The 14,897-nt window shown below is 45.9% G+C and overlaps 1 protein-coding gene across 1 annotated transcript in view; it reads left to right on the forward strand.

The window, feature by feature from the left end:
- Positions 1–14,897, forward strand: part of PCOLCE2 (procollagen C-endopeptidase enhancer 2) — an 88,813-nt gene that overhangs the window by 48,424 nt on the left and 25,492 nt on the right. The window contains exons 4-5 of the mRNA XM_040349113.1: positions 1,430–1,554; positions 6,312–6,448. Coding sequence (XP_040205047.1) covers positions 1,430–1,554; positions 6,312–6,448 — 262 coding nt within the window. The remainder of the gene's footprint in view (positions 1–1,429; positions 1,555–6,311; positions 6,449–14,897) is intronic.

Genomic DNA, 14,897 nt, shown 5'->3' on the forward strand with positions numbered 1-14,897 from the left:
GTAAACAGGCTCAACGAGGCGAATATAGTCGGCGGTCAGGGAGACCGGATTTTGGAGTATGAGCAGGGGTTCCCTTCCGAACAGAGGATGGACCCGGGTGGGGCCTTTGTGGGGTTGATCCGTATGGATGGGCAGCATCCCGGGCTGGAGTACGGGGCAAATTAGTCTCTGAAGATTGTGCAGGGACGACCAGACGCAGGGTTTCTAAGAGACGCTGGAGAGAATCCGGCGATGTACACGTGTGTTGCTGACCTTGATGCGTAAACTGTAGAGCAAAAGGAAAGCGCCAGGTATACTTCAAATGGTGTTGCAGAAGCACCTGTAGCTGTGGTTTCATGGCGCGGCGCTTGGCAACGGTGAGGGGGGCTAGGTCAGAAAAAAGCTGGTAAGCATGGCCCTGGAACAGGAGGGCGTCCTTGTTTCGGGCAGCAGCCAGCAGCTGCTCTTTTGTACGGAAAAAATGCAATTTAACGATAATGTCCCGAGGGGGACCGTCCTGCTGACGTCGGGTGAGTGCCCTGTGGATTCGATCGAATTCTAGCCACTCAATCGGTATGGAGGAAGCTGAGAGTTCTTGGAATAGGGCTGTTGAGAAGGACTGTAAATCGTCGACGGACTCAGGTATGCCACGGATGCGCAAATTTGACCTGCGGGAGCGATTTTCCGCGTCTTCCAGGCGTGAGAGGAGGGTGGCGTTCTCATCACGCAAGGCGGCCTGCTCCTGGGCCTGTTCTTGGAGGGTGAGGGAGGGTGAGTTCCAGGTCGTCCACCCTGGTTTCTAGATCAGATGTTCTCTGGCCCAGCTCCCTGATTTCACGGGACAGTCTGTTTGTTATTTGGTCAGATGTTACTTTAAGGGCTTTTTGCAGCATAGACTCCATGTGTTTGAGAAAGTCTGTCTGAGACATACCTGATGCCGAAGGATTGGGGGGGCTGCCAGAGTGAGAGTCGGAGCAGTCATCTTCCCCACTGTCAGCCTGTGCAGATTCGTCCGGGGGAGCGGCCTGCAGTCTGGCTAAGGCCTTCGCCGCCATTTTGGAGGAGGCTCGGGCTAACGCCTCTTTGATGGGTTTTGGCTTTGTTTTACCGCGATGGCCGGTTAAAACCATCACGAGAGGAGCGGTGGGTATTCCGGAGGGGGTTGCTTGGAAATGCGGGGTTGTAAAGTGGTCCAGACGGCTAGTTAGGTCCCGGCAATGTGGCGGAGAGTGCGGAGCTCTAACGGGACACGTCCTCCATCGTGAGCCTCGCGCATGCGCCCCCTACAAAAGATATTTAAATGTAAAAAGTAAAATATAAAGACTCCCTAATTAATCACTTTCTTTTATTTAGATGGTTATTTGTGTTTCATTGAAGTTTAGCCATGATTGTTTGGTTGAATTGAACAACCAGATCCTTAATCAGCTTAGTGAGTTTTCTGTGATTACAGGGGATCAGTACTGTGGAGGAAGGCTGGAGAAACCTATTGGAACTTTTAAAACTCCAAACTGGCCTGATAGAGATTACCCAGCCGGTGTCACATGTTCCTGGCACATTGTTGCACCTAAACATCAGGTGAGATATATACGGTATTAATTATGTTTTTATTTCTATAAGCAGGTGCTATTACTTTTTGTCTTCCATTATTTATGTATTGTAAATGTTTAAAATGCAATTAAGGTCTCACGTTCTGGCATAGTCGTGCTTTATTTCATATATTTATTCTACTTTTTATATTTTTTATTAAAATTTGTATTTTATTATCAGAGTGACTAACTCAACCCAGTTAAATGCACAGCAGAACAGCGGTATTTAGCAGGCTTAGAGTCTGTGTTGACTGACTTTTTTTCACTTCAAACGAGTTTTGCATTCCATTTGGAGACTCTGAGAATGTAAAACTAGCTTAAAGCAGGTGTCATGCAGTTCGAAAGGAGGTCAAATGCATTGGTCAATGAATTCTGAATGGTCTCAGAAACCTCTTTAACTAGTGTTACACTGATGCCATCTGTACAAGTCTGAAGCCTGTTGACACAAGCCTTAAACTGAGAATTTGTTCTAGCGTTCCAAAAGCATGGGACTGATGGTGAGTGCTAAAAATGCATTGTTAACAATGTTTAGATTTATAATAAAAGTACCTAAAGTACAGATTTTTAATAAAATGTACAGGCAGAATTAATATGGTAACTTTTATGCCATGTAAATATTACTATCTTCCCTGCATTAAGGTAAAAAATGTTTAGGTAGTAATATCATTGACACCCCCCCCCCCTATATATTTGCCTGAGCCTTCACTCGATCCAGCTCCGTGCCCATCTGTAGCAGTTCTCCCTGCTCTCACAGGCTTTTCTAGGGCAGTGGGAGCCATTGACCCGCTGCTGTCATTTAAAATCTGTGACGAAGGAGCGGGGGGACGGGGTCAAGCCGAATTGTCTGTGTCTATGGACGCAGACAGCGAGGCTCGTGATTGAGCCCGCAGATGTACCACAATAGGAAGCAGCTTCCTATGGTGGCACACTGAGAAGAGGTGAAGCCAGAAGCGCTAGCAGGAGTCCCCAGAAGTGGAGGATCGCGGCCGCTCTGTACAATTCCATTGCATAGAGCAGGTAAGTAGAACATGTTTGTTTTAAAAAATATATATATTAACTTTACAATCACTTTATTCATACAGTACAGGATGCAGGACTTGTATTCATAGACCATAGGTTATACACAGGTGTAGCGCAACCCCCATAGGAGCCACTAAGTAAAATGCTAGGATCCATTAATGCCAAACTCATTAACCAGTCTAGGGTTATGTTTTTCAAGCTTTTTTGAGAACTTGGATAGGTAATGGGTGATGGTAGGAAAATTCAATAACCTTTAGTAACAATTTGAGGACACTAGACTTTCTCCTTTAGAACTGTGAGCCAAATCCTTGCACAAGTAAATGATGGACTGAGCTTTGTAGTAGCAACTTGAGATTAATCTTCTTCCTTGGACACCCAAGCAAAGTCCTTTCACTAAGAATTAAATAGATGAAGCTATTCAGGACACCAGACACAATGACCCCTTCAAACTCGCTGACTCTAGCATAGACATAAGCTGGATGGCAACAGCACACAGTCTCTAGGCTCTCTTTCACCAGTCTGTACTCACTAATGTCCTTGCAAAATTGGTTGTCTCCTTCCAATTTCCTCCAGACACTTTCACACCATAGTACCAGTCTAGATCCTCAGATGACAGTCCCTCAGTCAGCTTCAACAACTCTCAGCAAAGTAAGCCTCCAGCTAGCTTCACTGAGGCCTCTACAGCTCACAGGCACGTTGCAGAATGGCCAATTTAGGGGAAATTGGCCCACAATGGATGTTTGATCGCTAGCCGTGGTTCTGCTTGATTTCCAGAAGTTGGTCGGGGACGGAATAGGCTAGATCGCGTCATCGCGCCCCACTTCCGTCAACGATCCAACTTCAGGAAATCGAGCAGAGCGGTCAACCATCCATTGTGGGCCGTTTTCCCTTAAATGAATCACCTGCTATTCATACCGGGTGCCAGGATGTAGGCACCTTTACATGTGAGTGAAACCATTCTGTTTTTATCAATAAATCCTTCTTAAAACAGTATTGCGCAATGACGTTTCCTCTTTATTCCTACCTATTCCTACCTTATCCTGTCTGACAAAGCTGATTTTTCTGCCACTGTGTCTGCATTCTTTCGAAAACTTTTGTCAGTCCTAGAACCTTCAGATTCCAGGGGCCAAAAATGCAACACTTCCTCTCCCCTTCCGACTCTGTTCCTGAATCAGAGATGGGACCTCCAAACCTCTTTGAGGATGAAATGGAAGAAAGCTATGGGGGCACACATACTGTAGTGAATGCTGCAGAGGATTTTCAACCCCTGCATTTTATGAGCCACGAGCTGTGGTTTCTTGATAAATGCTCTGCACTGCTGACACACTGATTGACATGGTGCAAACTAGCCTTTGCCTAGCAGGACCTGATTCTCCACAGCCAAAACAAACCCCTATGGGCACTAGGAGGCTGGCAAAACCAAAGGATTTTCCTACTTATACACAAATTGAATGTGCATTATATGAGGATTGGGCTAATCCTAAAGTATATTTGCATCTTAAAGTATTTGTTAACCAATTCACCCCGGAAAGATTTACCCCCTTCCTGACCAGTTCATTTTTTGCGATACGGCACTTTTGCGTAGTCTTATGACGTAGTTATTTTTTTCTCCACAAACAGAGCTTTCTTTTGGTGGTATTTGATCACCTCTTCGGTTTTTATTTTTTGCGCTGTAAACAAAAAAAGAGCGTAAATTTTGAAAAAAAATCCAATATTTTTTACTTTCTGCTATAATACATATCCCCCAAAAAAATATATATATGTAAAAAAAATGTATTCATCGGTTTAGGCCAATATGTATTGTTGTACATATTTTTGGTAAAAAAAAATCGCAAGAAGCGTACATTGATTTTGGGGACCAGTGACACCAATACAGCGATCAGTGCTATAAAAATGCACTGATCTCTGTGTAAATAGCACTGGTAGGCAAGGGGTTAACTGTGTTCCCTGGGAGGTGTTTCTGCCTGGGAGAAGAGAGAGATCGCTGTTCCTGATCACTAGGAACAGCTGATCTCTCTCTCTCCTCACCTGTCAGAACGGGAGGCTGGATAGTGCATTATTGCTAGTTTAAAAATGTATAACATCAGAGTACTCACACATTTTAGGTGCTTCCAGCACACCAAACTATAAAAGCATTAAGCATAGGATTCCTCTCCAAATGACTTCCAAACTTGTATGTGTCAACAGCTTTAACAAACAAGCATGTATCCAAGCTCCTCCACCGTCCTGGCCCCTCCCCTACATGTGACGACACAAGGCTAATCACGTGTCTTCCTCAGGGGGATCTGATCATTTGGACTTTAGTCTCACAGAGTGGGTGGGGTTATATGTGCATACACTAGTTCCAATCACCTAAAGGTAGCCTGCATTTATCCCATGGTCTATGAATACAAGTCCTGTATCCTGTTTTGTACTCCAAGATAAGATATTTACAGGTGAGTTAAAAATGCAATTGTTTTATTAGAAATGGCTGCTCTTAGGCCTTTAGCATGTGTAGCGCCCCCTTGCTTTCAGCATGGGCACTACGCTTTAATTTAGTGGGGAACGGGAGAGTTACCTTGCTCCCATTCAATGTTTGTCTAAATTTGATGATCTCTGTCATTCTGGAAGGTCAGACTGGGTGGCACTGCACTTTTCAGGGAGTGCAGTGCCACCCCTGGCCGGCGGCTGGCGTTAGAGGGGTTCTGGCAGAGCAGATCTTCTCCCAGCATCCAATTGGAGGATGTTTTCCTTTGCGGGGCATGCTGGGGGAGGGTATATCTGTGAGAGAGGTCATGTGTTGAAAACTTTCCGCGGGGTCCCCGTTCCAGGTGCGGTACCCACCTTCAGGGTACGCGCATCCATGGACCCCGCCGGCGTGGCCCACCTGGCCAGAGCTGAACTCTGCAGCGAACCTCTTCCTGAGGAGAGAAGGGACCCCAGTGCTCCACTGGGTTTCCGAGGCCTATTGAAAGGATCCTAGTTTGGGATCGGTGTCCGGACCACTGACAGATATGCTTGCTGTCATCCGGGGACCATTTGCAAAAGAAGTTTACTGGGAGGATTCTCTGTCCTTATTTACTTTAAGTTCTCTATTGAAATTGGCCTGTGGCGGGGGCCCTAAAGACAGGTCTGTGTGAGAGACCTGTTCCTCCCAGTACTATTCAGAGTGACGCTCCGGCTGCCAGGCCTATTATAGGGGTCTGTCCGGGGGCACTTTACCCACTCCGAGCAGAGTGGCGACGTGTATACATTTGGTTTAATGCTGAGCAGAGTATTGCTCAGTTCTATATCCAGGCCTGATACCGCATGGTTCTATTTCTTCCTTCATCAACCTTGACCTTCCTAATGTATGTTGATGTTGGCCGTGTTTGGCCTGTACAATAAAGTATTGAAAACTCTTTATTGGATGTCTGGACCTCCACTCACTGTTGCTATTCTCACAATTACACCCTTAGACACTGCCAGGGTAACTTAGTAGGCCGGTCCCAAATCATTTAGCGACTCTTCCTGGGGTAGCACTACACATGTGATTGAGCTAGGCCTCAAACCTAGCCACTGCTCTCTGATCTGCTATAATCACATTTATTGGATAGCTGGCTACTTTAAAGTAGAGCTGCAGGAAACATTTTTGGACTCATTTAGTGGAATAGTAACTGGTAAGAGATCTTTGCACACTGATGTGGGGTTGGTTTTGTCATTTTTTAAATGTATACATTTTAACTGAATTCATCACTTTTTTTTAAGGTTATTGAATTAAAGTTTGAGAAGTTTGATGTTGAAAGAGACAATTACTGCCGATATGATTATGTTGCAATATTCAATGGAGGAGAAATAAATGATGCTAAAAGGATTGGGAAGTTCTGTGGGGACAGTCCACCTGCGTGAGTACTCGTACATATATATGTATGTACCTTCATTTATAAGTACTGTGCTCAAACAATAGAAAATGTTGTATTTATTATAATATCGTGTATATTAAAAGCAAATGCTTCTTTGAAGATACTATTTATACAGCTGTTGCTTTTGTTGATTTGCAATAGAAATGTTAAGTATGATAACCAATTGCGTACTTAAAATCAAGCTCTTGAATTATTCAATATACTTTACAGAGAGTGCTCAAATTTGGCTTGATGCCATAGTTGGGGTCAGCCTACTATTGTGTACAGTTTCCGTTTGAATTCTGTATTTACATTGACATAGCATTGCCCTCTTTCTGCATTTCCCATAAGGGTAACTGTCAGGGCACCATTCCCATCTCTGTTGAGCTCCCGCGCATGCGCGGGGCAATGGGGCTCCGGCGCATGCCCGGGCGCAATGTGCGCGCGCGCATGTGCGGTACAACGGCGCACCGTGTGCGTGGACGCGCGCACGGGCGCGCACGTGACAGCCCTGTGGCCAATCAGAGGACTGACAGTCCTATTTAAACCAGCCTCTTCCCCTGAACAGGTTGCTGGTTTGTCTTCAGCTTCCATGTGTTTACCCGTTGCCATACCTGCCTGTTTTGACCCGGACACGCCCCGCGTAATGTTTACGCGCGGACTTCTGTACAATGGTTAGTACAACCATCGTACAGAAGCCCTCTGGCAGGCATGTACAGTGAAAACGGTCCGACGGACCGGTTTCATCGTACATGTTTGCCCGTGTGTACCGGGCCTTAGACGCTGGGCGGGACTGACGTTTTGACGTCACTTCCGCCCAGCAGAGATATGGGGACGGGCGAAGGAGATTTTTCCTTCAGTCTCGTCCCCAGTCACTTGCCGAACGGACCCGATCGCCTCCGCCGCTACCGACGGCTACGGTAAGCGGCGGAAGGCGCGGGAGAGTGGTGGGAGGGGGGGGGCCCTCTCCCGCCACCGATAACAGCGATCTTGCGGCGAATCCGCCGCGGAGACCGCCGTTATCGTTTACAGGACCGTCGGCACTAAAGATGCATACCTCGGTTGTGGCAGCAGCTGCTGCTGTTACCGAGATATACATCTTTAAAAACAGGACGTCTTTTAGACATGAGGCGGTGGGCAAGTGGTTAAAAAATAAGTTCATCCGTCCTTCCTCCTCGCCAGCTGGGGCGGGGATCTTCTTTGTCGAAAAAAAAGATGGTTCCCTGAGCTATTCCAACGGTTCCGATCGGCCCAGATCTTTTCTAAATTAGACCTCCGGGGTGCCTACAATCTGGTCCGAATAAGGGCAGGAGATGAGTGGAAGACAGCTTTCAGGTCCAGATTCGGGCACTTCGAGTATCTGGTCATGCCCTTCGGGCTTTGTAATGCTCCCGCCACTTTTCAGCACCTAGTCAATGACATTTTTTGACAATATCTGGATGACTTCCTAGTAGTATACTTAGACGATATTCTCATTTTTTCAGCCACAACGGAATTACATCGGCAACATGCCAGGCAGGTTCTCACCATCTTGAGACAACACAAGCTTTATCTGAAATCAGAGAAATGTGAATTTGAAAAGAGATCAGTGCAATTTTTAGGATTTATCATTTCTGTGAATGGGGTAGCCATGGACCCCCAGAAAATCAGAGCTATTCAAGAGTGGTCACCTCCAACGGACAAAAAAGGCGTTAAGCGCTTCATTGGCTTCGCCAATTTTTAAAGACGATTCATCATCGGCTTTTCGTCAATTGTCTCCCCTATCACCAAGTTGACCCGCCAGGGACACCGCTTTCAATGGCCACAAGAGGCCCAGGAGGCTTTTAGCAAACTCAAAACAGCTTTCTCCTCGGCACCTGTACTTTGTCATCCGGATTCTACGCTACCTTTTGTCCTAGAAGTTGATGCCTCGGAATCTGCTACAGGCGCTATTCTCTCCCAAAGACAGGGGCCAAAGTTACTCCTTCACCCAGTAGCCTATGCTTCTCGGAAACGAAGTCCTCCTGAGAGGAATTACGACGTAGGCAATAGGGAGCTACTGGCCATAAAATTCGCACTAGAGGAGTGGAGGTACCTGCTGGAAGGGGCAGCTCATACCATTATCATCTTCACCGACCACAAGAACCTAGAGTACTTACGGTCTGCAAAACGCCTTAGGCCCTTTTCTTCGCTCGCTTCAATTTCCATATTACCTACCGTCCTGGCGCAAGAAATGGAAAAGCTGACGCCCTCTCTAGGATGTTTCCTGAAACGCCTGATACTTCCGAACCCAGCACTATCCTGTCGCCTCAAAATTTCTTACTTCTCCCTCAAACGGATTTGTTGACCACCCTGAAAACAGCCTGCCGACGGTGCCCTGATCACGAGATCTCCTCCTTGGAGAAAAAGGATGACTTGCTGTGGTCTCGAGGGAAAATTTTTGTGCCAACTGAAGCAAGGCAATTGATTCTAAGCACCTTCCATGATCGTAAATTGGCTGGCCATTTTGGCGCTCGTAAAACCTCCGAGCTAATCTCTCGCTCCTTTTGGTGGCCAAAATGGAGGTCCGACTGCAAAGATTACGTCTCTTCCTGCATTCGCTGCCAACGGAATAAGGGGCCAAACATGAAGACCTGGGGCCTGCTGAAACCTCTTCCTATTCCGGAACGGCCCTGGGTTGACATTTCCATGGACTTTATTGTCGATCTGCCCCCATCAGCAGGGTTTACCACGATCCTAGTCGTGGTGGATCGTCTGTCCAAGATGGCGCATTTTTTGCCTATGATTGGCACACCGTCCGCGGCAGATACAGCCAGAATCTTTTTTAAGGAAATCATCAGGCTTCATGGGGTGCCCAAAAGCATAGTATCTGACAGAGGTACTCAATTCACATCCAAATTCTGGAAAGAACTCTGCAAAACTCTGGAAGTGGAAATCTGCCTGTCCTCGGCCTATCACCCCCAAAGTAATGGTCAAACAGAGCGCACTAATCAAACGTTGGAACAATACTTACACTGCTTTTGCTCAGTCTCCCAAGACGATTGGTCCTCTTTGTTATCTTCAGCCGAGTTCGCCTATAACAATTCCATACATTCCTCCACAAACCAAACTCCGTTCTGGGCTAACTTTGGTTTCCACCCTTCCTTTCTCCCGGACTCCATTCCTGAAACATCCGTGCCAGCTGTCCAGGAACTTGTAACCTGCATCCAGCAGAATTTCCAGAAATTACAGGAAGGCATGCGGCAAGCTCAGCAGGACCTGTTCTATGACAAGGGGAGGAAGGATTGCCCAGTCGGTGAGAAGGTCTGGCTGTCCGCCATCAACCTCAAATTACCCATTCCCTCTCGAAAGCTGGGTCCGAGGTTCATCGGGCCATTTGAGATCAGGCGGAAAATTAATCCAGTGGCTTTCGAGCTGGCTTTGCCCGAGTCTTACAGGGTCCATCCCGTGTTTCATGCCTCTCTACTTAAGCCCGTTGTGCCGGATCCCTTCAACGGAAGAGAAGAACTGCCGCCACCACCAGTGGAGATTGAGGGGGAAAGGGAATTTGAGGTGGAAGCTATCTTGAGTTGTAGAAAGAGAGGAAGGCAACTGCAATACCTCATTAAATGGAAGGGGTATCCTCCTGAAGATAACTCCTGGGAGCCTTCCCGAAATCTCCATGCTCCTCGCCTGATTCGGGCCTTTCATGTGGAACACCCGGAGTTGATGGCCAGTTTGGGCGTCCAGAGTCCGCCCCTTGGGGGGGGGCACTGTCAGGGCACCATTCCCATCTCTGTTGAGCTCCCGCGCATGCGCGGGGCAACGGGGCTACGGCGCATGCGCGGTACAACGGCGCGCCGTGTGCGTGGGCGCGCACGTGACAGCCCTGTGGCCAATCAGAGGACTGACAGTCCTATTTAAACCAGCCTCTTTCCCTGAACAGGTTGCTGGTTTGTCTTCAGCTTCCATGTGTTTACCCGTTGCCATACCTGCCTGTTTTGACCCGGACTTCCGCACGACTCTCCTCTCACCTGGAACCTTTAACCCTTTGGCTGACGTTACCTGGATTGCTGTTGTCTCCTGCCCTTTGACCTTGGCTTGCACTTACGGACTTCCTCTGATCTCTCCAACTCCTGACCCACGGCCTGTGACCCGGATTTGCCTTTGTTTCCTGCCTGATCCCTCTGGACTTCCTGCCAGTTCCTGCCTGACCTACAGTTGTCTCCAGTCTTCTGCACCTGCCCTGCTTCTGTCAGCTGCACCAAGTCTACAGTACCTACCAGTTTCCGGCACCGGTGCCTCCTTGTGCCGTCCCTCCTCTGTCTCAACTCCAGGGAGCGGACTGCGCAGGGTCGCAAAGGTGAGCCGTCCTCAGCATCTCGGCCTCGGTGAGTACAGGTTCTGATAGTAACTAGCTGTAAAGGCATTATTATATAAATGATGCAATGAAAACGATTTGTCAAGTTAATTATTTTGTGTGACTTGGAATATCAGCTTCACCATAAATATTTATATAGTGAAGGTTTTGCTTTAGGTTCAAAGTTTTGACTTTTTTATGATCTGTTTAAAAAGATAACATTATCCAACAGCTGAATAGTATGGGAGAAGAAATAGTTATGTAGATATGCTGAACTTTTGAAAAGTCTATTGTTTTATTTTTCTGGCATTATCTCCTTTTTATTTTAATCTGTACTTACAATAAAGTTTATTTTATTTATAAAACAATTTCTTAAAAAATACTTATTGCTGTCAAATTTAGGACTATTTTACAGTTGCACAATTACCCAATTTTAAATAGTGCAAGCATAACCAAATTATTGGGTACCACTTTTGTACCTGACTCCTTAGCCTAATGCCGCGTACACACGATCGGAATTCCACTCAAGCTTGGCTTGCATACACGCGCTCACAAGTTCTCTGAACTTAGGTCTGTCAAGAACGCGGTGATGTACAACACTACGACGCATGCATCAAATTGTTTCCGAGCATGCGTCGGAAATTTGCGCATCGGAATTGCTACAGACGATCGGATTTTCCAATAGGAATTTTTTCCATCTGAAAAATTTGAGAACCAGCTCTCATTCTTTTGTTGGCGGAAATTCCAACAGCAAAAGTCCGATGGAGCATACACACGGTCGGAATTTCCGTTCAAAAGCTCACAATGGACTTTTTCTGTCGGAAAATGTGATCGTGTGTACGGGGCATTAGCCTCATTATTGGTTAGTGAGGACACCCCTCACAGTGATAACCCAATAGTAGGGCTCTGGAAGTGGGAAGAAGCAGGCAAAGCGACACTAGGAATAATAACAGATTGCCCTGGTATTGATCTTACAAAGATCTTGAGGTGTCTTACAGACATCTTGTGGTGCAGTGGTTTGAAGGTTCTACTAAAGGTACAAATGTACTTTAAAGCTGAACTCCAGGCAAACAGCTAAATACTATAACAACTGTGTAGGATGAAATGTGTCAACTGTCTGTACCTGCGTACTGTAAACTGTGGTTTCCTGAAAAAAATGCAGGCTTTTAGAGCAACCGTGGTTGTGTGGATCATCTTTATGAAACAGCTAAATACGCAGGTGAAATACTTTTAAATATCAATTTTTTTTACCTACCAATGGATTTTATTTATTTATTTTATCTAACGTATCAAAATACTCGATAATGCTTTACAACAGGTAACCACCTGCATACATTAGTCTACGAATCTTGAAGCAAACGTTTCTCCATGCTTACCCTGTATTTGGTCATGTAATCTCATGTTACATGACCAAATGCAGGGAGCATATGGGGAAGCATCACTTTGGTAGCCTTGGAGCATCTCCATGCTTTTCTGCTGTGCAGAATCTATCACATCTGTTTTGCGTTTTGCATTAATGTGAGTATACAACAGTGTTGTGGATGCCCAGGTGTAGGAAATGCCCTGCATTGGTGTGGGGTACGGCAAGCTGGAGGGACCCTGGCATCACTAGCTGCACTTTAATCTTTGCCTTGAGATAAACTGAAAATCTTTGGTCTTGCTGCCATGCCCTTTCCACTCTACTGTTTAACCACTTAAGACCCGGACCATTATGCAGGTAAAGGACCTGGCCAGTTTTTGTGATTCGGCACTGCGTCGCTGTAACTGACAATTGCACGGTCGTGCGATGTGGCTCCCAAACAAAATTAGAGTGACAATTTTGATTTTTTTTTTATATTTTTTACTTTTTGCTATAATAAATATCCCCAAAAAAGATATAAAAAAACATAATATTTTCTCAGTTCAGGCCGATACGTATTATTCTACCTATTTTTGGTAAAAAAAAATCGCAATAAGCGTTTATCGATTGGTTTGCGCAAAATTTATAGCGTTTACAAAATAGGGGATAGTTTTATGGCATTTTTATAAATGTTTTACTACTAATGGCAGCGATTTTTTTCCGTGACTGCGACATTATGGCGGACACATCGGACAATTTTGACACATTTTTGGGACCATTGTCATTTTCACAACGAAAAGTGCTATAAAAATGCACTGATTACTGTGAAAATGGAAATTGCAGTTTAGTTAACCACTAGGGGGTGCTTAAGGGGTTAAGTGTGACTTCATGTGTGTTTCTAACTGTAGGGGCGGGCTGGACATGTGACATCAGTGATCATCGTTCCCTATATCAGGGAACAGACTATCACTGACATTGCCACAGTAAAGAACGGGGAAGGTGAGTTTACACACACCTCTCCCCGTTCTTCAGCTCCTGTGACCGATCGCGGGACACCGACGGCGATCGGGTCCCGTGGGCGCGGTCACTGAGCTTCGGACAGGGTCGCGTGCGACCCACGGCTGGGCTCTTAAAGGCGACTTACCTGTATGTGCCTGTGCCCAACCGTGCCATTCTGCCGACGTATATCGGCCTTAGGCGGTCCTTAAGTGGTTAAAAGGCTTTGTTTACACCATATACAACATACTGATACATGTTTTTTAAACACATTTGAGATGTGCTTAGAAGGTCCCCGTTTGTTTTTTTTGTTTTTTTTTAATAACAAACTATTCTTGGTGTAAACAGTTGATTAGAAGATGAACTGTATTTTCCCATGATAAAAAGGGGCTTTATCACTATCGCATGTGGCAGAACGGTCTTTAGCGATTCACACCAATGCTTGCTAGCTCATTCTTTTCTATTCTAGAGTAATAGCTACCTACTTAGCAATGGTATTTTTAGGGATATTGCTGGGCTATGAAGGACATAGAGATGTTCTTCTATTATATGTTTTTAGGCCAGGGTCAAGAGCTCAGGGGCATTTATATGGGCAATGTAAGTGGAAAAACTGTAGAAGATACAATTATAGTAACATTTTTGACTTTGTTTCCCAGGAATATTTTATACAGGTACTTATGTACACTGCTCCAAAAAATTAAAGGAACACTTTTGAATCAGAACTCCAGGGATATTGATCTGGTCAGTTAAGTAGCAGAGGGGGAGGGGTGTATACAGAGGGGTTGTTAATGAGTTTCAGCTGCTTTGCTGTTAATTTTTAAATTTTTTTTCCCTACTCATCTTTTCTGACTGTTTTTCACTAGTTTTATATTTGGCTAGGGTCAGTGTCACTACTGGTAGCAATAGGCAATACTTGGACCCTGTAAAGGTTGCACAGGCAGTCCAACTCCTCCAGGATGGCACATCAATACGTGTCATTTCCAGAAGGTTTGCCGTGTCTCCCAGCACAGTCTCAAGAGCATGGAGGAGATTCCAGGAGACAGGCAGTTACTCTAGGAGAGCTGGACAGAGCTGTAGTAGGTCCTTAACCCATTAGCAGGACCGGTATCTGCTCCTTTGTGCAAGGAGGAACAGGATGAGCACTAAAAAAATGACCTACAAAATGACCTCCAGCAGGCCACTGGTGTGAATGTCTCTGACCAATCAGAAACAGACTTCATGGGAGTGGCCTGAGGACTAGACGTCCTCTAGTGTGCTCTGTGCTCACTGCCGGACACTGTGGAGCTTGATTAGCATTTTCCATTGAACACCAGAATTGGCAGGTCCTCCACTGGTGCCCCATGCTTTTCACAGATGAGAGCAGGTTCACCCTGAGCATATGTGACAGACGTGAATGGGTCTGGAGTAGCCGCGGAGAACTTTATGCTGCCTGTAACATCGTTCAGCATGACCAGTTTGGTGGTGGGTCAGTGATGGTCTGAGGAGAAGGATGAAATCCTTGGACCCATTGTCAGACCCTATGCTGGTGCAGTGGGTGAAAAGGGAATTGCCGCTCCAGGTGGGAACCCAGATGAATATCCTCCGTTGCAGACAACTCAGGTGCAGGCAATGCACTTAGCAAAGCAGGAACAAAAATTGTTTCTGGACAGCCGCACTCTGAAAAAATTGTAGCCTTTATTAAAAGAAGGACAGCACTACAAATCACAGCAACATAAAATAAAACCTGATTCTGACGCGTTTCGCACTGAAACTATTGCTTAGTCATAGCTCAGCTAAGCACTAGTTTCAGTGCGAAACGC

The sequence above is a fragment of the Rana temporaria genome, chromosome 4 (genome assembly GCF_905171775.1).
Source record: "Rana temporaria chromosome 4, aRanTem1.1, whole genome shotgun sequence".
In the NCBI taxonomy this organism is placed as follows: Eukaryota; Metazoa; Chordata; class Amphibia; order Anura; family Ranidae; genus Rana; species Rana temporaria.